The sequence below is a fragment of the Python bivittatus genome, unplaced genomic scaffold, assembly GCF_059951505.1.
Source record: "Python bivittatus isolate LINGU-HERP-01145 unplaced genomic scaffold, Pbiv_v1 ctg000020_np1212, whole genome shotgun sequence".
In the NCBI taxonomy this organism is placed as follows: Eukaryota; Metazoa; Chordata; class Lepidosauria; order Squamata; family Pythonidae; genus Python; species Python bivittatus.
In genome coordinates, this window is record NW_028277030.1 from 85,691,431 (window position 1) to 85,718,012 (window position 26,582).

The following is a 26,582-nucleotide window of genomic DNA, read 5'->3' on the forward strand; positions in this document are numbered from 1 at the left end:
AGGGGAGTGTTCTTACATCTATCCTAGAAAATTGCTGAAAGGAGGATGTTAAAATATGGAAGTATTCCTGAGATACTTTGGTAGAGTAAGCTATCTGAGATATTGTGCCACCTGGAGATAGTGTAATCCAGTGCCAGCTACTTCAGTGATTCAGCCTCAATCTTCCTCCATATCCATTTTGGCAAGCCTGTATTTCAGCATTTTTCTTGTTGGACTGTAGTCCATTCCCACTATTATCTGGGAAGAAAGTCCACCTTGCAACATTTTATGCTCTACCTTCAGCTTCCATAATGCATGGAAACAATCTACCAATGTCAAACATGCAAGGCCTTCTGAAGAAAATTCCTGTATTTTTGTTCAGGCTTTTAGGATGATGATTTCTCTGTGAGGTTCTCTGTTTCTTTGGCTCACAGTTCCAGCTGATTCTTATCACTTGCGAATGTGCCAAAATCACTAATAATTTTCTGAATTACGATAGCTATCACAAGTGCTTCACAACATGCCTGGGCAAAGCCATCCTGATGTTGCAGAAAGCATTGTTATTATTAAATAATTTATTTAATTTATCAGATCTAAATCTATAGAAGAAATATGTTTTGGGGCCATCTACCCTACCTCACCAATTTAAGAGTATATTTTCTCTTAAGGAAATGAGTGAGTTAACATTTTAAACTTCTCTCCTCCCTCATCCTCAGCCAACACTAATATATTCCAGAAGGACCATCATTATTCATAGGCAGCACCCTTTCTTTCTGTACAAAACCCTACAAAGCTATCAGCATGAAATTAGCTTGATTGATCTTCAATGAGTTAAGCAGGGTCCCATATGAGAAATCATATGCTCATATGGGAAATCCCAGGGCAGTAGGGCTGTTGGGGGGGGCGGGGGACAGACTTTTAAAACTCTGTTTTTCTTAAGATATTACCCATAATCTCTCCTGCCCCCTTTACCATGGTGTGTCATGGAAGACAAAATAGCAGATATAAGCTACCTTAGTCCCACCCCACTGCATGTTGATAGTCCTGTGGCTTTTGGTTCGACTGTTATATTTATTTCATGCTTATATTCATATTATATTCATCATATTCTCTTTCTATACCATCACGTCAAACAATTTTCCCATGGTACGTACAGGACTGAAGATTCCAGAGTTCTAACTGGCAAGACCGGTGGAAAAATAATGATGAATTCCAGAAAGATAAAGCTGGCATAAATGTATGTATACATAAATGTAAATATACATAAATGTATAATTATGGTTATGGTTCATGTTCCTCATACTCCTTCTTTTCATTACTGGCTTTCACACCCACCTTTTCCCCCTCTTATTCTTTTCTTTCCATTCTCCATGCTATTCCCTTCTCTAATTCCTGCTTACTTTCCTTTTTTTAAACAATGTCTCTAGTTAAGTAATAAGCAAATATAAATATGCCGACACATTTGTGGAAATGCAAACATTCATTCATATTCACAACAGATTTACTTACCTCATTAGGGTGCTTTGGGACAGGAACGTAGTACACATTTTGTACTCATTTAATGATTACATAACACTCTTTGGCTCAAATCTAGCCAACCCTGGCCAGATTATTCTCATACTTGAGGTAACTGATTGAACACTTAATTTGAAACACCATTAGAAATTACTCTATTTATCCCAATTTTTTTATTCTGCTTAGTTCTTCCTTCAGAGATCATAAATATATAGCTGTCAGCCCTACAAAGCAGGCTAGTTAAGAAACAGATATGATAGGCATTCCAGGAGTGCTCTTTATTATAGCGAGGTAGAATAACCGAGTATTGAAAGCCTGTCAGAACTCTGTAATCTTTTCTGCCAGTTATCTCATACCTTCCCCAAGATCAGTTCTAAATTCCTTTACAAAATAGCTGCCAGCTGGTCCTGTTGTCCAGTGATCTTTTGAAATTCAAAGTTCACAAACAGGCCAAGGAGCCACCTCAAGAGAAGCTGTGAACATGAAGTCTCCACGGATAGAGCACATGCTTTGTATGAAGAATGTCACATGTTCAGTTTCCAGGTAGGGCTGAAGAGATTCCTGTCTGACTCCATGGAGACTTGCTGTGATCTGACTCAGTTTAGGGCAGCTTCCTATGATTCAGATGTTTGGATTATCAAATTTACTACTTATATATATGAAATAACAGTTATACAGCAAGTAACAGGATTGCTTCATCACAAACAAAATTTCCAAGCAGGTCTTTGAAAAAGTAGCAATAAATGCAATGGGCAACAGATGGGGTTAAGCATAACCAACCCTGTATTAGATATTGACCAGGATGGGAACACATTTGCCCTGGAAATTTGATTGCTTATTAAACAATCCTACTACCATGAAAAACTAATCCATATCATCTTCTTTGTTCTCCTTTCAGGATAAACAAGTCTACCATAATTGATACCACATTTTAGTTATATTTCCAGGACAGACAGGCCTGTTGTTCTTGAAAACTAGGTCAACAGCATCAGGATGATGGATGCTCCAACAGAACAGATTCCTTCTCCTCCCCCTGCCATCTTGCAGCACTCCCTGTGTGTCCCCAAATCACAGCTGAAGAGCCAGGGGAAATCATGGAGGTGTATGAGGGGGAGACCCAAAAAACCCCGGAATTTATTTATAAAAAATCATGTATTTATTTTTACATGTTCAAACTTCAGTCACCTTCAAACTACTCTCCATTTGATGCAATACACCTATCGAGACATTTTTTCCACTGCTCAAAACAGGTTTTGAACTTGTAGATTTTGATGCCTTTTAGTGCTTCTGCCGTTTTTTGTTTCACCTCCTCCACATCGGCAAAATGTTTCCCTTTGAGGACTTTTTTCATCCAGGGAAAAAAGAAAAAGTTGCATGGGGTGAGATCAGGTGAATAGGGAGGGTGGGGCACAAGGGTCATGCCATTTTTGGTCAAAAACTGCTGAACACTCAGTGTGGTGTGTGCAGGTACATTGTCATGGTGGAAGAACCAGTCACCTGTTTGCCACAACTTGGGATGTTTCTTCCACAAATTGTGATGCAACCTTCTCAAAACTTCCAGTTAAAAACTCTGGTTGACCATTTCACCCAGAGGAACAAATTCCAAGTGTGCAATCCCTCTCACATCAAAGAAACAGGATCCTTGTTTTCACGTTCAACTTCACTTGTGAGTTTTTGGGTTGTGGGGATGTGGCAGTTTTCCATTGGCTGGATTGCTGTTTCGTTTTGGGGTCGTAGGCATAGCACCAAGATTCATCTCTGGTTATGTCTTTCGAAAAAAAATCAGGGTCAGCCTCCAACTGCTCCTTCAAAGCATGGCACACAGTCAAGCGATTGTCTCTTCGTTCAGGCATGAGCAGGCGAGGCACGAATCGCCCATCACCAAATAGGCAAACGCGTTGAAAGAGTCTCTAAAAAAAAAACTCACTGAAGCCGAACACAGCCTCTCACAACAACCCAGCTGGTGGCCTGATGCAGGTGAGTTCCTAGAACACTCACCTAGCGGGGGAAGCCTATACTACAAGGGGCCCACCCTCCAGAAGATAATTCTGGGACTTTTTTAGGGTCCCCCCTTGTATATGAAAAGAAAGTCCCCTTGCAGAAGAAATCCATTGGTTGTTGGTGCACCTTCAACATCTACTCTAAGAAATAATAATAAAATAAGCAACCGCTCTGATTTTGAGCGGCAGTTTACATGGCTTCCTACACTCCTGGAGTCCTCTGAAGATAAAGGAGGGCACTTACAGTTTGATTGTTGAATAAATCAACAGAGGCAGAGAAGTTCATTTTTCAGAGAAAGCCTCGATTAACAAATCTGTTATTTGCTGACCCTTCATGCTTTTATTGCCATAGTTTTGGGATTTGGCTTGCAACGGGAAAAGTCACAATTTTGGAATATATTAAATATTTAAAATAAAAGTCTTTATGGGCAACACAGTAGAATGTCAAAAGAGCTTATTTTTCTGGCTATTCATATAATATGGAAGAGCAGATGCTAATAATGATTACAATATAGGTTCCCTGAGTAGAAGTGTGGTATCTGCAGAATGCGGGCAAGGGTTAAAAGATGACTTGTGATGCTGCAATGCACCTCTTACACAGTTGCATGGAACATTGCAACATAAGCATGAAAGGGCAGAGCTTGCATCAGGATGTCCCATGTTTTGTCTTTTTGACATTAATATGGTTAGGTCTCGATGTCTTTGAGTGGACACTGAATAGTAAGACAGTGTAGCCAATTCTTCTTCACAGTTACAAAATTAACACCTAGAATCGGCAATGTTTTGTGTTTGCAAGTATGTGTGGGCTTATTCTTGATAGTGAATTGTAAGCACATGCAGCATGGCAATGCTATACGGAGATTATGGGAGTTGTAATCCGAAGCACCTGAAGGACCCTAGATCAGGAAGGCTGTCTGAGAGTCTTGTTAACTCTGAATTTCACCAATAAAACAATAAAATAAAGTATCCACCAGATCCAGTGCAGCATATTATTTTCTTTTTTGTCTCCTTGAGCAGATCCTTCCAAGTGAATAATAAGATCCATGGAAAACTGTCAGGAAGCTGATGAATTAGAATAGAACCATCTTTCAGAATAGTCAAAATGCACACTATTTGGAAAGCAAAACCCACAGCGCTCCAGCATGGCTTTTCTCAAACTCAATAAATAAAAACTAAAACTAAAGCGTGAGGGTCAAAAAACCCTAATAATTAAAATGGGGGGAGAGAGAGCAAGAGAGGGAGAGAGGGAGGGAGAGAGGGAGGGAGGGGAGACAAAAAGGGAAAAAATGCTAGCCAGTGACGTGAAACACAAAATTAAATAGGAAGGGAGGCAAGAGGGGGGCAGGCATATATATGCTGGGCACAAGTTAAAGGTGGTTCTTCTTCTCCAGCTTCCTTCAGGCTGCATCTTGTCGAGCATGTGAGTTGCCAGGGAAAAAAGGGCTGAGATCTCCAGCAAGATCAATTACTTTCTCAAAGCTGATATTCTGAAGTCCATCAGAAACCTTTGTCTCTCACTGTAGAGGGAAAAGTCTAGAGGAATGTAGGCCAATACTGATATATTTCAAAGAAACTAGCAATATTTAGGAACAGACAAACAAAGCTGGGGCAAAGGGAGAGAATGAAGCAGGATTAAAGGGGTGTGTGTGTGTGTGTGTGTGTGTGTGTGTGTTTTGAGAGTGGAGAAAAATATTTGCTCATGTTTTAACCGTACTTATTCAAGTTGCAACCAAACAGAATAGCACTGTATTACAGAAAGCTACAACTTGGAACTGCAGCAGCTTGAACTCTCTTGCAGAAAAAGTGTTTATAGACCCATTATCATTAGATCTTTTAAAATTTAAAACTTTATTTTTCCGATTTCATCCCAACAGTAAGTATTGAGAGTTGAGTTTTAAAATGCTTTCAGTTGCAGAAAAATCTTTTTCTTGCTTTTGTTTTTATTTGGACTATTTTATGTGCACTGTAAACAGGTTTTTAATGATTGCCTTTGTTTGACAGCTGAAAGCAGCCTATACATATATCTATACAGTGTTTAGAAGACAAATTGGCTTGTTTGAACAGATTTACCGCACACTACCAGAAAAGGCAGAAATGGCACCTGTGAGAAAGAAGTTTATTGAGATTCTGGAAAAAGTCATGAAAGAAGGTGAGCAGATGACACCGGAGGAGATGCTGTTTACTTATGATGGAGTCGTATACCCAACTGTGTTTTGCAACCCGGAGCAGTTCAAAGCTTTGGAGGACTTCCAAGCCAGGAGTGATGACGTGGTCCTAGCAGGATACTGCAAATCTGGTGAGCCTTCTTGCTCTGATACATATTTTTAAAAGTGCCTGCCATGTTAGATTTGACTTGAAACAGTGTTGAGAAAAATTGTAGGGTTACATTTACTGATGACTGGAAACCCCTTACAGACATTTTGCTTAAAAGTGAAGAAAAAAGTGAACTTGTGATTATGGTTTTGATGATTAGACAGGATAGGTTACAGAAAGAAGAGACTTTCTAAAGTAACTTTAGAGAGGAGGTTAAAATATAACTACTATGAAGAATATCAGAAGCTACTTCTATATATTTTTATATCTTTCCTTATATCGATCTCTCTCTTTTTCTATTTACTTCTACTTTCTTTTCTTATTGCACTTTTAGCTTTTTCTGTTATTTCTTTCTTTTTCATTTTCTCTATTCTAATTTAGTTTGTATTAGTTCTTATTATCACTTTTAAAAATTTTAATAAAAATTATACAAATAAAAAAAGAAAAATTGTAGGGTAACAGCCTGAAATAAAATCAAAGGGCAAAGGAAACTTCAGGAGTAATATGGGAAGCATCTTTGCATGTCTGTAATTTCCCTGGTTTCTGCCATTACCTGAGCAATTCTGCGCCTCAGACAGCCAAGGTCCGTTTAATATCTGTTAAATCTCCAAACCTGCATTGTAGACCCAAAATTATAATTACATGTATATAAGTAACCAATGTAAGTCAGTGGTTGTTAAACAGATTGCAGGTTGATCAGTTGAGTATATGCCACACATATTATGATTCAGCAATATATTATTTAGCAACATATTATTGCTGAAATTTTATCTGCAAAAGTTTAATAAGACTAGGAATTCTAAATCTGTAGATTTAATGGCTTTCATAGGATTTTCAGTTTTTTAGAATTCAAAAGAAAAACCCTGTTTGGAAGGGCACGTTTTCATATATTTTATATTCTGTATTGGGATTTTGTGTGTGTCGTGCTGATTGAGAGTATTACACGCAAAGCTTAGTCCTCTAGGCTGGACATTTTCCAGATAAGGAAAGAACGCACAGAACATTTCCATATATCACTCAGTAAAAGTAAAGCAAAACAAAAAACACACTTAAAGCAAAAATCCCCTTATATTTGGATAGTATTTGGGGTTTGCTTTTTGTGAATGTGTAATTTGCTCAAGAGCTTTAACATTATTTGTCTCGTTTTATCTTTCCCGCAGGGACCTATTCCCTCCTACTGGAAGTCTCTGTGTTTACAGTTGGCACGTGCCAACTTCTTTCAACATTTATAGGGCATTTATAGGGCATTTGTAGCTTGTTCAAATGTGGGGAAAACATATTTCTTTTAGCATAATCAGAGACAATAAATGGGGAGAGGAAAAAATAAAGATATATAACATTACGTCTCCCGTGGGGAAAATGAACCAGCCCTCTCTAGTCATTTTAGAATTGGGGGTCAGTAAATAAAGATACCTAGCTGTAGATTCAAAACCATGTAGTTGTTAAGCCATATAGTTGTATCATACTAGATAGAGGGATGAGCAAATATTTGGACAGCTTTACAAGGGAATTACACAGAGGGTGCAGCAGACTAGCACAGACTACTATCGTAATGCCTCTGAATTAGCTCCAGTATTAGAAACAATATGCCACTGAATATGCTAATAAACTGTAGTTGTGTGTGAGTGTGCTACTAAGCACAGTTCCCTCTTGTGGGCTCCCTATGAGAACAGGGTTGGATTCTTGAGATGTAGCAGTGAGATGGGTTTCCCTGTGTAAGGCAGACAGAAATGATGACCTATTTTCTGTTTTACTTTTCACATGCCTCCTTAATGGCATTGCTGATATATTCAGGCTTCTCACTGAACTTCACCTTAAGGCAAGAATGAGCAAATTAAAGTCCAGGGCATCCTATAGTCACTGAGTGCCCTTTAAGTGATCTTCAGAGCCCCTTTTAAGAGTACTGTTTCCTGTCATTTGGAGGTAGGGAACAGATTAAAAGTATGATGTAAGCCTTAAAGTAGGCATATATCAGTTAAAAAGTAAGGAAATTCCCACCCAAATTCTGTATACAATATGAACCTGACTTAGTGTTCCTCTGCCTTTCAGAAATTTTAAATGGGGCTCTGGATCACCAAAAGGTTGCTCCTCCTCCCCATTTAAGGAATATCTTTCTACTGTGCAGGGGTTAAACCACCGGCATTAATTTGAGAAATAACTTTGCATGACTATTATCCGGTGCCCAGTTATGCAACTATTCATCCCATGAGAATGCTTCCACCTCAAAATAGGAACATTGTGTTCCATGTTCCAGCCAGCCAGCATCCCATCTTTCTCACTCAATTTTTCAGCTGCCTTTGCCTTGTGTTGTTGTCCAAAAGAAACTCAAATCACTACTGTGTTATGTGTGTGTGTGTGTGTGTGTGTATCCAGATAGTGGATGGATGGATGGATGGATGGATGGATGGATGGATGGATGGATGGATGGATAAATAGATATGGTAGGTAGGTAGGTAGGTAGGTAGGTAGGTAGGTAGGTAGGTAGGTAGGTAGGTAGAATTGCCTCGATAGTTTATTTTTATATAGAGGCTTATGTATTTTTGGTGGGGAGGGATATGTAAAAACACTACTTATTTTGCTTCCAAACTGTTAACTTTAAACCTCCTGAGTATCAGTATGTGTAATGAAATATATTTTCATGTAAATGAGGACAGGATGTTGAAAACATACCTTGGCCACAGACCATAATAATCCAATGCAAGTTTTTCCAATTATGTTCAGATAAGGAAATGGGTTCAAATAAGTTCTGGGTTCAAAGAGGGTTTATGGTTCTGATGAGAAAAAAATAGTCAAAGGGTTCAGGTTTCACAGTGGAAGTGTGTATAATTTTACTGGTTTTTGCTTTGTCTATCTTTTCCCAAGGAATTCTACATACAAACAGGATTACTATTACTGCATTGAAAAACAAAACTGTTAATTCAGATTTAGTTCTCAGCACTACAAACAGTTGCAAATGTCTTAATGTGTGTTGCCTGCAGTACTTGAAAATGTTCATAAGCATTCTTTTGTCATACAAGGATTTGTGATCAAAATGTACTACTGTAGTTAGAAAATTAGAACATAGTCCTGTATTATTTGTTTATTTATATATTAAAGCAATTTATAAGGCTGCCCAACACACTCACAGTGACTCCGGGTGGCTTACAGAAATAAGACTTCAGATACAAAACTTACCACACCCCCACCCCTACTGTAACATCAGAACGTTTGCACTTACAAAATATTGTTAGAAATCATGGGATACGTGCATTTGATCAAAGTATTCTTGAAATTAAGTTTGGCAAGTCATAATGTAACCTTTTCTAAAAGTTATACTTTAACTGAGTACTGCAGGTCCAAAGTTTGTAGGCAAAAAGATCTTAGGAGAAGATCTTTTCTCTGGCATGGACTTTGCACTTCATTTCATCAGAACTTAAGTTCTGTTAGTTGCAAAGGTAGACTTGGACATTTTTGAGAGGGAAAGGCTCCATTCTGGCCAAATGCTTTCTATCCTAAGAGCTGCTTTCAGACACAGATTGCTCCCTGAAGTTCTTGACATCCTAGCCAAAATAGTTAGGTTGTGAAACTGGAGGTTATTTTGGCAAGTTTTCATATCCCAGCAGAATCAACTAGGAACAGTTTTCAAAACAGCCTTGAGAAGTGGCTACCATGCAAGGGACATGTCCAATTTGTCAAAACAAAAGTATTTTATTTCAATGCTTCTCCTATCCATAATGTTCAGTCTGCAAAAACTGGGCTTTCTGAGAGTTCTAAGTAGATACTTGATAAATTCATTTAACAAGCAGTATGAATGCAAAAGTCTTATAGAAAGTCCAATTGCTTGTGATTCTATGACAGATAGTTTCTGACAGTTGCATTAACTGGAGAAACACCACCAGCTTTTTATGAACAAATGGGGTTTGATAATAATTATTCTGTTGTGCAGAGTACAGCAATGCTCCCATAAAAACTTTGCCCAGGGAAAAAGTACACATCAGCATGAGAGGTTTGCAAACTGCAATGTCCATATCTTGTTCTCCAAAGAAACTCAGCCAGAAAATATATACTATCTGGTTGTTTATTGATAAAAATGCAAAACTTCATAAAATACAAGTTGTATACAAAATATAGGAAAAAACATGTCTTCTCATAAATTCAGCATCCAAGACTTATCTACAAACATAAAGTCTCTAGCCAAAAACTCTCAGAGAAGAGGTACACTACTTGGTTATTTGTTACAACTACATAACCCATAAAACTACTTAACTACATGGTGGCTAACGCTAAAACAACTGCGGAGCTGGGCATACAATGCTCCAGTTATATTGCCACACCATACCCCCCCACTGAGTAACTAGCATATGCATGCCAATACGTGGCAGTAAATAGCAGTATACGTGCTAACACACAAGTCATACGATCTCTCTATAGACACAACATTTCTGTGAAGATAACGAGCTGCATCCTTTCCCATGAGAAAATCCTAACATATTCATGCCTTGGTTACTTCCTGTCTTGATTACTGCGATGCATTTATTTTGTTAATAATAGCATTATTAAAGTTTGCAAATACAAAGATAAAAAAACTAATACAAACTAAGAAGAATATAAAAAAGAAAAAAGAAAAAGTGCAGAGAAAAAAGAAAAAATAATAATTAAAAAAAAGATATAAAGAAATGACTTTCCCCTCCATCAAGATAAGTATAAACAACTTCAGTAACTTATCACCTTCTCTAATATTTCAGCAAAAGATCTTTCCTCCCCATATCTCATCTCTTATCAATAAACAAATTATAAAGCCTTGTCATTTGGTCCTAATCAGCAAAAGTCCATTAAGAGTTACCAGAAATAATAAAACATATATTTTAACCTTAATCAAATAAATCAAGTTTATAATCCTTTACTTTTAAGATGGTAATTTATCACTTTCTCTAAAAATATAGTGAAAAAAAGAAAGAAAGGAAAGAAAGAAAGAAAGAAAAAAGAAAAAAACCCCTTCTTTTTCCCATATCTTATCTCTTGTCTATAAACAAATCTTTAAAGCTTCATCATTCAGTCCTAGTCAAAAAAAGGTCCATTAAGAGCTACCAGAAATAACAACATATATATTTTAACCTTGATCAAATAAACCCACGTCTATAAACAAATCTTTAAAGCTTAATCATTCAGTCCTAGTAAAAAAAAGGTCCATTAAGAGCTACCAGAAATAACAACATATATATTTTAACCTTGATCTAATAAACCCATGTATATTCCTTTCATTTACTCTTAAGAATCTTGATCTTTAATCCCTTCAAATAGTGTCCCAGAAGTTGATTTCTTATCATTTTCTTTTTGTCTCCTCTCAGAAACTGATTCACAAGTTTAAGAAGTCTCTTTTGTAAATCCAGGATAAGAAAGATTAAGACATCAGCCAATTTCATTTGTGAATCCAGTGTGACATCATTTTCTATATCATTCTTATAGCCTGACACTTTTAAATCTATTTTCACATTCACATTCAAATCATCCTCAGTCTCTGCTTTATCCTGTAAAATCTGCTCCTCTTCCATAACTTTATAATAGCAGACATTCTTAAGAGTAATTTCTGAGTGCACTGTTCCCAAATATCCTTGAATTCTTCCACAGTCAAATAATATTGCTCCAGCCTATATTTCTCTTCTCCTTTATTTATAATCTTTAGTTCTCTCTGGTTTCCTCTAGTCAACCTTCAAAGTCTCATCATGGTTTGTTTTTTTTTCCTAATCAACACTTTCCCATGGGAAAATTTCTTACAGTTAATTTCAAAATCTTCGTGTATATAGATTTGTAAAATTTTAAACAACCCACAGGGAATATTCTTACAATTAATTTCAAAAACTTATTTCAAATCTATCTAGCCCCTTAATCCATTTGTAACGTTCTAAAATCAACATCTAGTCATCCTTTTGCTATTTATTCAAAAATAAAAATTAAAAAATTAAAGTCCTTAAATTTGCATAAAACTTCTTTTGTCAAGGATAGAAGGAAACTCATCCAGTGTAATAAAACTTGCACTTCGGAAGGTTCTTAACATCCAAAAAGCCATTAACAAGCAATTTCCTAAAGTGGTTAAGAAAAGAAGTGGGCGAACGTAGTGTCCGTTTAAAGGCACCGAACCGCGGCTTAGGCAAGATGACTTTCCCCCAGCTCCCAGAGCTCTAAAACCCACCAGAGACTGCTGTCTTATGGTCTTCTTGCAGGAAGCCACTGTATGGAGTGCTTGTGGGTGATCTCAAGTCCTCTCCTTGCTCCGGAGAGGAATTCATTTACCGGTTCTCCTTCCTCCATGGTTGTTGGCTCCACTTTCACATTCCACTTAGGCTCCAATGCATTTTAGAGAGGCTACTTTGAAAAATATTTTGAAATTGCAACTGGTGAAAAGTGCAACAGTTAGATAAGATTAATATAGACACTCTGTCAGGCCAATCCAAGAACAGCAAGGAAACAGTTCATCCAAATGCAGTTCTTTTACTGCTTATATCATATGGACAGAATCTTGCCAAACTAAATCTATACTACGACAACTAGTGAATATACCCTGGGAGATTTTAAGGAGTAGCTATCCTTAACTTCTTACGATTCCCATGCTCCAACTCCAGACTGTGTTGTCTTTTGTCTCCCCACCCTTCCTGGTAGCCTTGCTCTCTACTGTAATCCACCACATACTCCTTGTTTAGCGACTACCTTGGTTAGTGACCATTTGCAAATACGACAGTAATAAACAGTAATAAAAAATTCATTTTCCAACCAATGCATGTACTTATGACCAAATTTCGTGCAACTGACAACAATGCATGCTGGAGTGAGAGTAACACTAGTGTAGCTATATGAAATAACTTTATCTGAATGAGATGGCAGCAACCAGTGGTCTTTGCAGTCTCTCTCTCTCTCTCCTGTCTCTCTCAATCATGTGTTCACTCAGCGACCATTTGCAATGGAACTCAGTTGCTAAACAAAGAGTGTAATTGCAAGAAACAGTGATCTTGTGATGTCTATACTGAAAGATTAGCACTGAGCACAATTTAAGGTGTGGGTATAGACCTTTAAAGTTTTAAAATGGCTTGGGCCTGAGAGGGAAGATCTCTCCTGATATAAACCTGTCCAGGTGTTAAGAGTAAAGATTACTCTGCAGGAAAGGTTTTTCTGAAGAGCATCAGAGGCCCACCTATCTGACAAGCAGGAGAGAGCCTTTTCCAATGTTGGTCCTGGGCTATAAAATGCATGCTCAGTGTTGTGTCCACACTTTTTGCCAGGCTTTCAGTTGTAAATTGATTGGTATTGGTTTTACGTTTTTAGTACACATGGATGTACTATAAGTACATTTAATTTTGTTTTTTTGTTTTTTTTCCTCCAGGAACCAACTGGGTTGGCCAGATTGTTACTGATTTAGTAATAACATCTGCAAAGAAACATGAACCACACAAGTTGAATGAAAAACTTCTACTAGCAGAATTTCCCTATCTTGAAATAGGAGATCCTGAAAAGTATAAGGTTAGCATTATTTATGCAGACAGAAAGACACCTCCCACCAATGCTGGTAAATTTCATCAGCCCATATGGTGAAAACAGCAATAGAGACAGAGTATCTAGAGTATTTTTGCAGGGCCTTTCCAGGACTTTGCCTTCAGAGAGGTAAAGTTAGACAGTCAGCTATTTCCATTACATGTCTGACTCTGCATGACTCGGTCTTTGAGGAGCTAAAACTGACCTTCTGGGCATTGATACATTAACTACTACAATGACTTATTAAGTGTGTTGCCCTCAGTGCCAGAATTCAATGGGAAAACCTTGAAATTTGCGTATTTGAATTGTCTGGTTATTAATATACATGATCCTATTAGCCCTTCTATTTTACTTGTTTATTAAAATAAACAAAAGCAATTATTTGAAAGAGCATGTATAGAAATATTTTTCAATAAATCTTTTATATGCACAGATCTATATTTTCTGATTAGCCACATCATTGAATGCCATAATGCTAGGCAGCCAATCCAGTGTAGCTGAAAACAGCATTAGTGAACATAGCCAGTTGAAAGTCCAATGTTCCCTGTCCCAATTTCCTCCTGTCAGCCCTTCAAGGTAGATCAAAGTCATGTAAGTCAGGGCTACTTTTATTTTAAAGCTATAGTAACAGAATCCTGCAAGTCTGAACGTGCTTCCACCCTCCCTCCCTTTATCTTCATACAAACTAGGGAGGGTCTAGTTTGACATGTTTACTCAGGTTACATTCCTGCCCTGGACTCAGCCCTCTTTTATCTGACCATTGCCTTGGTAGTGGCTCTTCCTTCTCTCCTGCAATGCCATTCCCTCTTTCCTCTACACCTCCTTTTCATTCAAAGAAGGCAAAATGAAAAGGATTCTGTTTACTGGTGAAATGACTTCCAGGTAAAACTATGTGAGCAAATGACATTCCATCAATAAATAGTAATGGCAAATCTCCATGCTATGGGTTACATTTACTTAGATTTTCCCCCCTGCAGAACCAGAGGTGAATTTTGAGCCTAACAAACTTATTTCCAAGCAGCTTCTTATTTTATGGTTGCATGATGGGGGAGAGTAGAGGGAAAGTACTAACATAACATTTGTGACTTTGAGGGGAGAAAATATGGAAACTATCACTAGAAACTACCCAAAGTTTCTCAGACGTAATCCATGCTAAAGAAGAATGAAAAATATCTCAGGCACTACAGGTTCTGCCTGGGAAACTTTCAGATTAACCTTAATTTCAACCTCTTAAATTATAGCTTTAATTTAAAGAGCCTTCATGAGTTATTCAAAGCCTGAATTGTCCAATCACTGCCACCACTGGCAAACAGTACGTGGGACATTTAGATCTATGAATAAGAATGAATGCTGTTTTTTCTTTCCTTTTGCTTTTAAGTGATGTATTTGTTTTCTGTTTCATACTTATTTATTTTGCCTCCGGAAGAGGATGCATACTTATCCCTCCAGGAGAGTGATGTTTACTCATCTCCGTCCTGATAAATTTCCACCATCTATTTTCAAGAACAAAGCCAAAGTAAGGAGCCCATTTAATGTCCTAAAATTATAACAACCTTGATAAAATTCAACTGACACTTCTATATGGATAAAATCAGCCTTGAACAATAAAACGCATTAAGGACAAGATAAGCAAGAGCATGCTTAATATAATAATCATTATGTAACAACACAAACTGATTACTGGGTAGTAAATATGCATTGACATAAGCTATTTATTGATGAGTCATCATCTGAATTTGGATACTTATAATGACTGCAATGCAACTTAATTGCACCTGCAGTGTTTGGATGTTTCCAAACTGAAGCTCTGTCCTTTAGTAGTTCAGAAGCATCGTTTTTGGACGTAGCTGTAAATAGAATTGAAATGGAGGTTCCATACTAATCCAGAGAGCCAGTTTGGTGAAGTGGTTAAGGCATCAGGCTAGAAACCAGGAGACTGTGATTTCTAGTCCCACCTGAGGCACAAAGCCAGCTGGGTAATCTTGGGCCAGTCACTGTCTCTCACCCCTAGGAAGAAGGCAATGGCAAGCTACTTCCAAAATCTTGCCAAGAAAACTGCAGGACTAGTGCAGGCAGTCTCCAGGAGTCAACAATGATTCGAAGGGACAACACCCCACCCCAAATCTGGCAATATATTGCCTTACTAGGCCATTCTGTTCCCTAAGAACCTTGCATTAATTTTTACTCAAAGGTATGCAGCACAGGCTATTTTCAGTCCTTATGGATTGTTAATCCTGTTTGCATATCTTGCCCATTTTATTTCTTACAGTTGATCATGGCTGCAAATTAGTGATGGCTTTCTCTTAATTTCCCTCATTTCTCATTTTTTGCTCCTTTATGGTAAGGACATTGCCATCTTTGTTTTCATGTTTTGTTTTTCATGTTGATATTTTTTTCTAAATGAAAAATCAAAAAGAAAAATCAACAAATGGAATTTATTTTTCCATGATAGGAGCTAGCATTGAGCCAGTTAAGAGAAGCTATTCAGTTTGTAATTACAAGGATGTTTAGTTTTTCCAAAAGAGAAAGCAATCAAATAGGCAGGACCTACTATGAGGAAACTTTCAGTTAAAGGCACAAGGGACCTGACACATCTCAGCAGCCGTCAATGCATACTGGAGAGGTTGGTGCTCCAATTGCCAAAGGTACCATAAAGGATATAGGAAGAAAATCACCTTAGATTAAGTTTGAATAAAAAGGGGAGAACAACTTAGGATCTTGGAGTGTGATGCTTGTTGGAAATTGAAGGGTTTTCTCTGTGTATAAATCCTTAACTCTCTAGCTACAGCCTATGCCCCATTTTTTATTATAAATCTGCTGTTGTCCTTTATGTTCCTCTTGGGGATATGCGTAGCCTGTTTGATCCATATCCAGAACACACCTCTTTAAGCATTCAGCTGTGCCTCCTTATGGTTAGTAGATGTTGAGGTGCTGAAGAGGCAGTGCCGTTGAATCTGGATCTCATATAATGTTGACCTGTTCTCCCTAAAGAAGAGTGAATAAAGAATGCCAGCTCCAGAGAGAAGGACTGCTGGGGAAGCATATTAAATCAGATCTCTATGGTACCCATATCTATTTTACATATCCTAGACCTCTTTACTTCAGGCAAGCAAAATTGTAGGACCAATCAAGGTTGGATATTGGGCACAATAAGATTGATCCTTTGGGTTCCAAGATAAAAGCCCTAAAGTTCACAAAGATATGATTGGCTGATGTAACCCAACTGATACATTTGTACTCAGAAATAAGACACTATGAACTGAATGTGATTTAGGTATTCACACAGGCAAATGTATATAAGATTTCAATAATAAAATGTAGTTTAGGATAATTTTGACAGAATCTGGTGCATTTTAGAGATTGTAATCTATGCTTTCTCACTTATTATTCTAATGTTTTTGGTTTTCAGGTAGTGCAGTTGATTCGAAATCCAAAAGACGTTGCTGCATCTTTTTTCCATTTTTCAAACAACTTCAGTCCTTATCCTCCCTATGATACATTTGAAGAGTTCTTCCGAGCATTAATGATAGGAAAAAGTAGAATTTCCATATTTCTATTCATTCCGACTGTTTAATGCCTGTAGATATGAATAACATAGTTACTGTCTATCTCGATTATTGTATTGTATTGATTAGTGTATGCTTTGTTCAGACAAAGACACTTCAAATTCAGATTAATGATCTTAGCTTATTTGAATAAATCATTCAAACACGATGGCCAGTTTCCTTTTCAGATATAGCAACAAATAATAATTATTTGAAAAAAGAAGCAGATATTTGTCATTGCCTCAGCCCAGTGTTCTTCCCAGGGTTGTTATTGTAGGGAAAAATAGGAGGTGTACTATGTATGCTGCCTTGAGCTCCTGCACAAAAGGCAGAATATAAATCCAACTAATAAGTCAATAGACTAGCAGAGAAGTATATTCATTCATTCATTCATTCATTCATTCATTCATTCATTCATTCTGTATGCTGGCTTTTCTCCATTTGAGAGGCCCAGAGAAATAGATGTTTCCAAAATTGTAACTTAATTTTTCAAGGTGTTAACTTCTGGCAGCTATTGCAATTCCATGTAAAGCCCCTCTTATTTACAGGCCAAATAATAAAATAAATGACATATATTTATTATTTTGACTTAAATTGGGTTAAAAATATTTAGCAAAAAGAAGTTTATTATATCTTGAGGGTCTTATTTAGATGGAAGGTTTGGAAAAATATTAATATCAATTTTCCAGTTAAATTATATTGCTTGTATGTGTTTGTTTGTGCTCAGAATATAAACAATGTCATTACAGAGTAGCCATTATGATACATTGGCATCTATGCAAAAACTATAATTTCTGAGTTTCCCAAATGTAATATGATCACAAAATTAAAAATTGACAATGATGATGTTAAATTTTATGAGATTTTCACATATAAACGGATTGCTATCTAGAACACAACACAGCAGATATAACTATAATTGAAAAGAGAAGAGTATTTTTTCTAGATAATGGCAATACTCAGAGACAGTAGAACTGAGGAAAAAAGATTGGAAAAGTTTATAAAATATAGAGATGAAATATAGAGATGAAACAAGTAGATAATGGAAAAGAACTTGCAAAGTCATCTCTACTGGTGCAAATGGATTAAACAAATGTTTATAAGAACTAAATATTTTGGCTACATCAATTGTGGATTTGCAAAAACACTACTTTGCTGGACACGTGCTATATCTTAGATAATTCCTAGGTTCCTGGTTAGAACTAAAATTTCCAAAGAACACCAGTCAAAATGTGATTATTTTTATTTGTTCTTTGACCACTTCGACCAGTTTGAATTTTCAGTGAGTCAGTGTCTGTCTGTCTGTTATCAATCTTGTTCTAATGTGATTTTGATCATTTTTTAAAAATTTCAATAGTGCCCTGGGGATCCTATATAGAGTACCTTTGTTCATGGAACAAGTATACCGATAAAGAAAATGTCCTGCCAATAACATATGAAGAGATAAAAGAGGTACAGTTAATATTGTTCAGATATGTGGACTTTTATCCCCATAAACAGCAATGAATGGAAAGGCTTAGAGGAAAAAAAAAGTGAGTTTCAGGGTGGAATAGGAATTTAACACCAGGTCTTTCAAATTCAGCGTTCTAATCTAAAATCCATTCCAAATATCAATGAGGCTTTCCCAGCATTTCTGCCAAAGTACTCAGAGTATAAATCTGTGCCAAAATAATCAAGAGTTTCCTTAAATGCATTCTACAGACACAGTCAAAAAGCACAACTAACTGAAGTCCGTATATTGGTCTCCTACTCTATTACCGAAATGATAAAGAAAAAGTAGATGATAAATAACCTCAAGGTACATCATTTCCTACTAGAGGTTCATGGAGTTCATAATGAATCTAAAGGACCCATGATCCTCCAGCAGGTAGTGCCTGTCGCAGTGTTGCCCAAACTTGGCCACTTTAAGATGAGTGGCCACTCATCTTAAAGTGGCCAAGTTTGGACAACACTGGCCTATCGTTTTCAGCTGAGGAAAAGCCTTGAAGGTCTACATATTTATGGAAACACTCTGTGTCTGCTTATTCATACTTTTTGCCCCCAATAGTTTTTCTTTTCTTTTTGTTCTGGGGAAGAAATAGAAATAACAGTGCCATTTCAACCAATCAGAGCATAAAGGAACCTCCATCAGCATGAAATGAGATTAAACTGAGCTGGGAAAATTTGCACTTGCTCCCTATTATAATGGTTTGTATGTGCATTCATACATATATGCATATATTCATGTACTGTAGATTATATGATTATAACTGAAAGCCACATTCATTTATATACTTTGCATGGAGGTATAGTATAGAATGTTGCCATAACATTAAGAATGAGAAAGCCAGAAGGAGCCTTAGACATATCATTCATGAAACTGTTGCAAATATATTGCATCATTCCCTTTCCAAAGATGGTCAGATTTCTTTGTTAGAAATGTGACAATAAATAAATGAGAACGCTCTTCACCAGCAGTACAACTTGATCTCTTTTTAGAACCCAGCTTTAGGAGCAAAAAAGATTTCAACATTTCTTGGACTGGACTTAAATGAGGAAGACTTCCAGGATGTTGCAGAAAAGAGCACGTTCAAGGCAATGAAAGAAAATTCTAAAACAACCCATGGAGAATTTGGGGATGTTCTTTTCCGGAAAGGTAATTTTTGAAAATATATAGTGTTGCAGTCAGTACTCCACTGAGGCTACTATTAAATATGATACCCTATTTTAATGAGAGTTAATTATTCATCCCTATCCCATTGATTAGGAAAATCACATACAATTATAGATAATTTGCTTTTGAGCCTTTGTATTTTTTTAAAGAATGAAAAATTCAGAAGGCATCACAGAAGGCATAATCAAATCTATTAACTTAAAGGAGATCTATGCTTTATCCAGAATACAGAAAAAAGGAATAAACTCTTTTATTATTATTTTTAAATGGAAGTGTCATAACATGTGAGAAGCATAATAATTACAAAGGGGTTAGCCTTGCTAGAGTTTAATCTCTCTGTAATGATTTGGTGATGAGTAAACTCCCAATCTCAACATCCCTATGTCCATGATTTTCCCTTTCTTAAAAGAGAGACAGAAATAATATTTGGTAGCAATGGAGGTGAATATGTGTAGCTCAGGGTTGAACTGTGGAGTCCTTGGGGTTCTCTGAGCTTGGTTCTTTTCTTGCAAACATTTCATTACCCAGCTAGGTAACATCTTCAGTGCTAAAATGGAGTGGGGTTTGCTCTCTATTTATCTGCTGTGGCCTGCTTTGCCAGTGCTGGTGGGGGTGGGGTTTCTGTTTTGCTCTTCTGGTAGTTATTGTGTGCCTGGTGGTGACCTTTGCTTATCTGGGTGATGATTGCTGGAGATGATTGCTGGTGATTGAATGGTGGTGAGGCGATCTTCTGGTCTTTTCTTTCTTTTGAATAGTATGTAGATGCTGTTTATCTCTGTGTCTGTTAATTGCTGTCTTGTCTGAATACCAGGCTTCCAAGAATTCTCTTGCATATTTGGATTTGGCTTGGTCTAAAATGCTAACAGTTTCCCAGTTAAAACTGTGGTTGAGTCTGTCCATATGTTGTGCAATTAAGGAATTTTCATCATGTCTTCTGACTGCTAGTTGGTGCTCGTGGATGCGTTCTGCTAGCCTTCTGCCTATCTGTCCTACATAGTGTTTGTTACAGTCCTTACACTGTATGTTGTAGATGACTCCTGTTTTTCCTTCTTGGGCAATTGGGTCTTTTGGTTTACTTAGGATATTTTGGAGTGATTTAGTTGGTTTGTGTGCAACCCATTTACATGTGGTTGTAATGGTCTGTTGGTTGCTTCTGAGATGTTTCTGATGTATAGCAGTGTTACTCCTTTCATAGCTTCTGTGGGTGGTGCTGTAGTAGGTTGAGTGGTCAGGCACTTTTTGATAAAGTTATGTGGGTATCCATTTTGTTGGAAGATGTTGTATAGGTGGTCTTTTTCCTTTTTCTGTTGTTCTGGGTTGCTGCAATGCATTTGCACTCGCTTGAATAATGTTCTTACACAGCTCATCTTGTGGGAGGTTGGGTTGTTGCTTTGGTAGTGGAGTACTTGATTGGTGTAGGTTGTCTTCTGATAAACTTGGGTTCCTAATTTACTGTCATTTCTTCTGCTGATGAGGATATCCAGGAAGGGTAGTGTGTTGTTGTTTTCTTCTTCTCTGGTGAATTTTATTCCTTTGAAGATGTTGTTAATGGTTTCATGGGTCTTCTCTAGTTGTTTCTTTTTTATTATAACAAATGTGTCATCTACATACCGGATCCATATTTTAGGCTGTATGTGTGGCAGTGCTATAGCTTCTAGGCGTTGCATTACAATCTCTGCTATGAGTCCTGACAGTGGTGATCCCATGGGTGTGCCTCTGATTTGTTGGTATATTTGTCCATCAAATTGAAAATAGGTGGTGAGGCAGAGGTTGATGAGGTCCATGATTCTGGGTATTTCAATCTGGGTGTATTTGGTTAAATCAGGTGTGTTGTGTAGTACAGCTGATATGGATTCTTTCGCTAGTTCTGGGTTTATGGACGTGAAGAGTGCTGTGACATCAAAGAGACCATAATTTCATCTTCATCTATGTGCACATCTTTGATTTTCTGGAGGCACTGCAGTGAGGAGTTGATAGAATATTCACTGTTCTCTGTGAGGTGTCCAAGTTTTTTTGTCAGTTCTTTCGCTATGTTGTACGTTGGAGTCCCTGGTAAAGATACAATAGGTCGGAGTGGTATGTCAGGCTTGTGTATTTTTGGTCATCCATGGAATATGGTAGGTATGTAGATGACACATTTGTTATAATAAAAAAAGAAACAACTACTAACTACTATTTATTTCCTTGTCTGAGTATTCAGTAGTTTTGCAGGCTTCAGGCAGATACTTACTGAGAGCAGAAGATGTGTGGTTTTTGTATAAGGAAAGGAAAAATCATGAATATTGACTGTATCCGAAACATGCAGCAATACATGTATCCATCTTTGTTTTCAGGTGGTATAAGTGACTGGAAAACACTTTTTAGTGAAGCAAACAACCAGGAGATGGACACGACATTTAAAGAGCGTTTAGAAGGGACCAAAGTGGGTGATATGATAAAGTATGATGTCTACTGCAAGGCATGAAGATCAAGGAAGAAAGCTAACCACTATCGACATTATTCATAAACAATTCCATTTTCAAGAACAAGGCATTCCATTTTCTTGTAATGAATTTATGACCAGTCTTATTTAGTCTCTATATGAAAGGGGAATAGAAATTATTTCAGAGTTTCTTTACAGCAGTTATAAGTACAATTATAGCTTTACCTTTTATTCTATGGTTTTCATATACCTCTCTTCTTTCTATAATATATTCTGTCTAATCATCAAATCTAATCATTTTTTTCTGTTTCATGCAAAAAGTCAATAAGGGGTTTCCAGTCAGCAATAAATGTAGATATTGTCTTTTCTGTCATCAAATAAGTCAATTTAACCATCTCAGCAAGTTTCTTCTTTGTATCTTTTTTCTTTCTTTTCTTTTACTTTTTTTCTTTCTTGCACTTTTAACTTTCTCTTTGATTTCTTTTCTTTTTCTTTCTTTTTCTTAGTTTGTATTAGTTTTTATGTTCTTTTTAAAAATCTTTAATAAAATTATAGAAATTATTTCCAAGTTTTCTGATGAAATTTCCATAATAGCATTACTTAATCCTGCTATAAGCATATTCAGTTCTATTCAGGTTTATGCCAAAATATTTCAGAAATATAAGAAATAATTAGACAAGATAGATGACATAAAGAAATCTAAAATATGACCCTTTTTATGTAGAAATAGACAAGCTCTTAGTCCCACCAATTCTTCAAAGCATACACGTAGGTTTGTGTGTGTTTATACAGGCACACACATATACCTATACACATATTTACATACAAGTTACATTATTACATTGAATGTTGAAATCAATTTAAAATGAAAATGTTTATACATACATTGAAATCTTAATCAGAAATTCTAGAAATTAGAAAATTCATTCATTGTCTGCCACCCAATCTGAATGATCACTAGTAACAGGAAATTCGCACATATATACCCATACAGATGGAGAGAAGAGAGTCTGTGCATGTGATATTTCAGCATGATTGATCATCCTTCCAGGGTCAGCTGGTATAAAGAATACTACTTGTTCCAATATACTATGTTTTATAGTATCTATGTGCTTTTTCACTTTTTTTCTTGGTGTTAATTAAAAATGCAGGTCAATGACAGAACAGGTCATTTTCATTTCTTGTGCAGGTGAGATGTATCTTTGGAACAGTAAAATCTGGAGAAGCAGTTATTGACTGCACATTTTTACTATGGCTGTGCAAAATATTCAAAAGATATGCTTCACAATACATGTTGGCTTGAGCAAAGCACCCTCCTTTGAACAGTTAAAGCAGCTGCATCCCTTGGAAGGCTGCTTTGAAGACCATATCTGATTTAAGTTGTCTGCAACCAAGGTTTGCACAGTAAACACTTCCACCCTCTTCCAAATGCTTAACACAGCTCCAATGTCTACATTGGGAAAGCAATTATTAGAAAATGAAATTAACACCAATTTAAAAGGGAGCTAATATTTTGCCATTACAGAGAATTGAGAGGGTCATGTGGAAAGATAAGGAAAGAATGAGGAGAATGCTTATGCTTCTGGCAGAAGATAAGGCACACCAATCAGTGGGATATTGAGCTGGACATTATTAGGAAAGTTAAACATGAGAACTTTAGGGCTAGACATGTGCAGAATAGTTGTCTGTACCTATCTATAAAAGAGTGTTTGTCATGACCCACGATTCAGAGTCTGCCTCTGCCTCTGACAACATTGTTCCAGCTGAGCCTGTGGAATCTGAGGCTGATCAGCCACAGGCATCTCCTGATCAGCTGGAGCAGTCAGATGACGAGGCACGACCCCCAGGCCCCAGATCCAGATGCATGCAGATGCGAGCAGAGTGGCGTCAATCAAGGAGACTCCTCACAAGGCAAAGGCCTGAATAATTGCAGCCAGCTGCCAGCAGAGAGATTTATGTAGCTTGCTTTACCTTGATTCTCTGTAGGAAAACAACTGTTTGGAAACCTAGCTTGTGTGTATCCTGAATTCCCAACTTCTGGACTGGCTGACTACTTGATCTGGCTTTGTGACTTTTGGCCTTGTAAATAGAGTACTCCTTTGCTTCTCTGACTACAAACTTGAGTCTTTGTTTTGCAACTTGCCTGCTGTTATCTGCTTCTGCTCCTTGGCAATTGTGTTTGCTACCGTGAAACAGAACAGTGTTTCACTCTTGGAAAGCAGCCAGCTCTACCCAACACTATTGCCTTGTGTGCTGAATGAACGTTGAACTCTGAATTATGGCATCTGGTGTTTGACCTGAGCAAATAATGAACCAAAGGGAAGAAATTATTCCAACAGGGGAAGAAAGGATTTTTTTCCCCCTGCTAAGCCTTTACTCCTTGCAATACCTTTGTAACTGTGAAGCTGGTCATGTCATGTATGTTTCCACTTTTGTGGAAGCTTGTATGTTTCCATTTTTGTAAGAAAAGAGCCTATATCAGTTTCCCAACAATTTGCTGTATTGTGGAAGTGAATGTTCCAAGAGAGATGGGAATCCCAGGGTGTTTTAATAATGTGAGAGTCAAGGAAGGAGGAGGGGGAAGGGAGAGAGAAAGAACTCACTAGCACAGACTTTTGGCCACGGAGAGACGTGGCTGAAACCTCCATACCTAGGGTTACCAGATATCTGAATGGGCAAAGGAGGACATGGACAATTGGAAAGGAGGACAAATGGGGGAAAAGGAAGACACGCTATCTGTTTAACTTGGCATCTGTGACAAAAATTACAACAACAACAACAAGCGAAAAAATGTACTTGGGCCTATATGTATATGACACTACCTTTTCAGCATCAGAAAGACTGGTTGTTCAATCACAGTATTTTTCCAACAAATCTTTATTTTCATGAACGTAGACTAGCAGTAATATAGAATTGATGACAAAGTGCTTTTCAAATTTCACTGTAGAAATGTAGGATGAGTATGTGATCTACAGACTACACTGATCATAGATTTAAAGGGGCTGGATTGAAACCAGTTGCTGGAACCAGGAAATATAAAAAAAATAATGTAAATCTAGGCTGTCGAATCTGTCAACAGATGCAGGAAAGAAAGAAGTAGACAATTTACAAGGGCACAATACACAAAAATTTCAATGACTACTGTTATAAAACAATCCAATTTTTTTTTTTTAAAACCAAGACACTCAAATAGCCGGACAGTATTTGATTTTAAGGCTATTCTTGCTGGACGGAGGACATGAGGACAAAAGGAGGACATGTCTTCCTTTTGCCAGATGTCTGGTAACCCTATCCATACCCATCTCCTCTCTGCCAAGCTCTTTCAGGATTAAAATGTGAAAGTGAAGTTGAAAAGAATGTGAAAGGGAAAGTGACAAGCCAAACTTGTTTTCATTTTCTTTTTAAAAAACCCTTCTGACCAGATCTTTTTCTTAATGCCAAAACCAGCAAGAGTAAATATCAACTATTTCTCGACATTTTCTTCCAAACTCCTTCAACCACTGATAATTCAGAAGAAGGAAGGAAGTCCAAGCAACTCAATTTCATTTCTTTTTAGACAAGTAGGGTATGTATGTGGAGTCATTTGTTTTCCCTTCAGAGGCAAAATCTCATTGCTTTACTCCTAAACAGTAAATAACCAGGGGGAACTTAATTCTGATGACAACTTCTGTGTCATGATCCTGGCCATAATACAAATGAATTATTCTTTTTGGGATTTCAAGCTGCATTAGGAGAGTTCTTTTCCCTTCACTCTGTGGTCCCTGTGCCATGTGTGCCACCTGTCAATTGGGCTAAAGCAATTTTAGCAACTTTATGATATGTGGACTTCAATTTCCAGAATTCCCCAACCTTTCTTCTTTTCCCCTCTCATTCATTGCTCCCTACCTTCTAAGTTGGAGTCTTATACTGTATATATTTCTGAGTCAGTTTTCTCCCTTCCCCCTCCCAAATTAGCTTTGTTCCATCTGTTTTGTGCTCCTCCCTTTAGGGGTCGGGCTAGTGAAACTATAAGTGGGAGGCATCAGGTCTGGAATGAGATGACTGCCTCTTCCCCAAATCTGTACCATTGATCTACATACCCATCTTAGCAGATTCAATGTCCTGCATCCTATATCCTGCAATATAGCAATTTAACAACTTTATCTGCTTTGCACCAACTTTAATGAAACCACTAGGTTGCAATTTTTAAATGTGAAGAGATCTGATTCTAAATGTAATGCTGGTTGGGAGTTGATTCCAAGGAACCGGAACAAGTAGGAAAGGCTCTCAGTTGGGATATGGAGTTCTAGTCCTTGGGAGAACCAATCAACCCTGGCCTGGTAATCAGATCAAGCATTCAGGCTCAGAGCCACCAGCAGGTCTTTCAAATATCATACCCATTGGCAGAGCATGAAGTGCCAACACCAGCAATTTATACTGGTTATTTGGGTAACCACAAAGCAGGATATTTGTAGTATGCTCATTATGAGGCAGTCCTTGAACATGATTAAAAAATTATAGCTCTCTTAGCATGTGGCTGTACTAATGTGAATGGCTCCCTTTTGTAGGCACTTTTAGGAGGTGCTGGAGTAGCACCTCCTAAAAGTAAGTAATGGGTGTCACTTGCTTTCTGAGCCCAATTCAGCGTGCTGTCCAATATAATGTATAAGCCA

General features: G+C 37.3%; 1 protein-coding gene across 3 annotated transcripts; it reads left to right on the forward strand.

Annotated features, from left to right (window-relative positions):
- Positions 1–4,831: 4,831 nt before the first annotated feature.
- Positions 4,832–22,498, forward strand: LOC103066939 (sulfotransferase 6B1-like). 3 transcript variants are annotated; one of them, XM_025170809.2, is made up of 8 exons: positions 4,832–4,914; positions 5,496–5,790; positions 13,162–13,298; positions 14,737–14,826; positions 16,720–16,846; positions 18,213–18,307; positions 19,334–19,490; positions 21,842–22,498. In XM_025170809.2, the coding sequence occupies exons 2-8, from the start codon at positions 5,589–5,591 to the stop codon at positions 21,970–21,972; spliced, it is 939 nt and encodes a 312-aa protein (XP_025026577.1). In that variant the 5' UTR covers positions 4,832–4,914; positions 5,496–5,588; the 3' UTR covers positions 21,973–22,498. The 3 variants fall into 3 exon arrangements, with proteins under 3 accessions (XP_025026577.1, XP_007434705.1, XP_025026578.1); XM_007434643.3 differs by having other exon boundaries at positions 4,862–4,914; positions 5,559–5,790; XM_025170810.2 differs by lacking the exon at positions 4,832–4,914 and adding an exon at positions 5,220–5,367.
- The last annotated feature ends 4,084 nt before the right edge of the window (positions 22,499–26,582 follow it).

Bases quoted from the DNA above. Each gene is read 5' to 3' on its own strand.
- LOC103066939 (XM_025170809.2), top strand. From the start codon at position 5,589: ATGGCACCTGTGAGAAAGAAGTTTATTGAGATTCTGGAAAAAGTCATG. The intron at 5,791-13,161 runs GTGAGCCTTCTT...TTTTTCCTCCAG, and splicing joins AGCAGGATACTGCAAATCTG to GAACCAACTGGGTTGGCCAG. The intron at 19,491-21,841 runs GTAATTTTTGAA...CTTTGTTTTCAG, and splicing joins GGATGTTCTTTTCCGGAAAG to GTGGTATAAGTGACTGGAAA.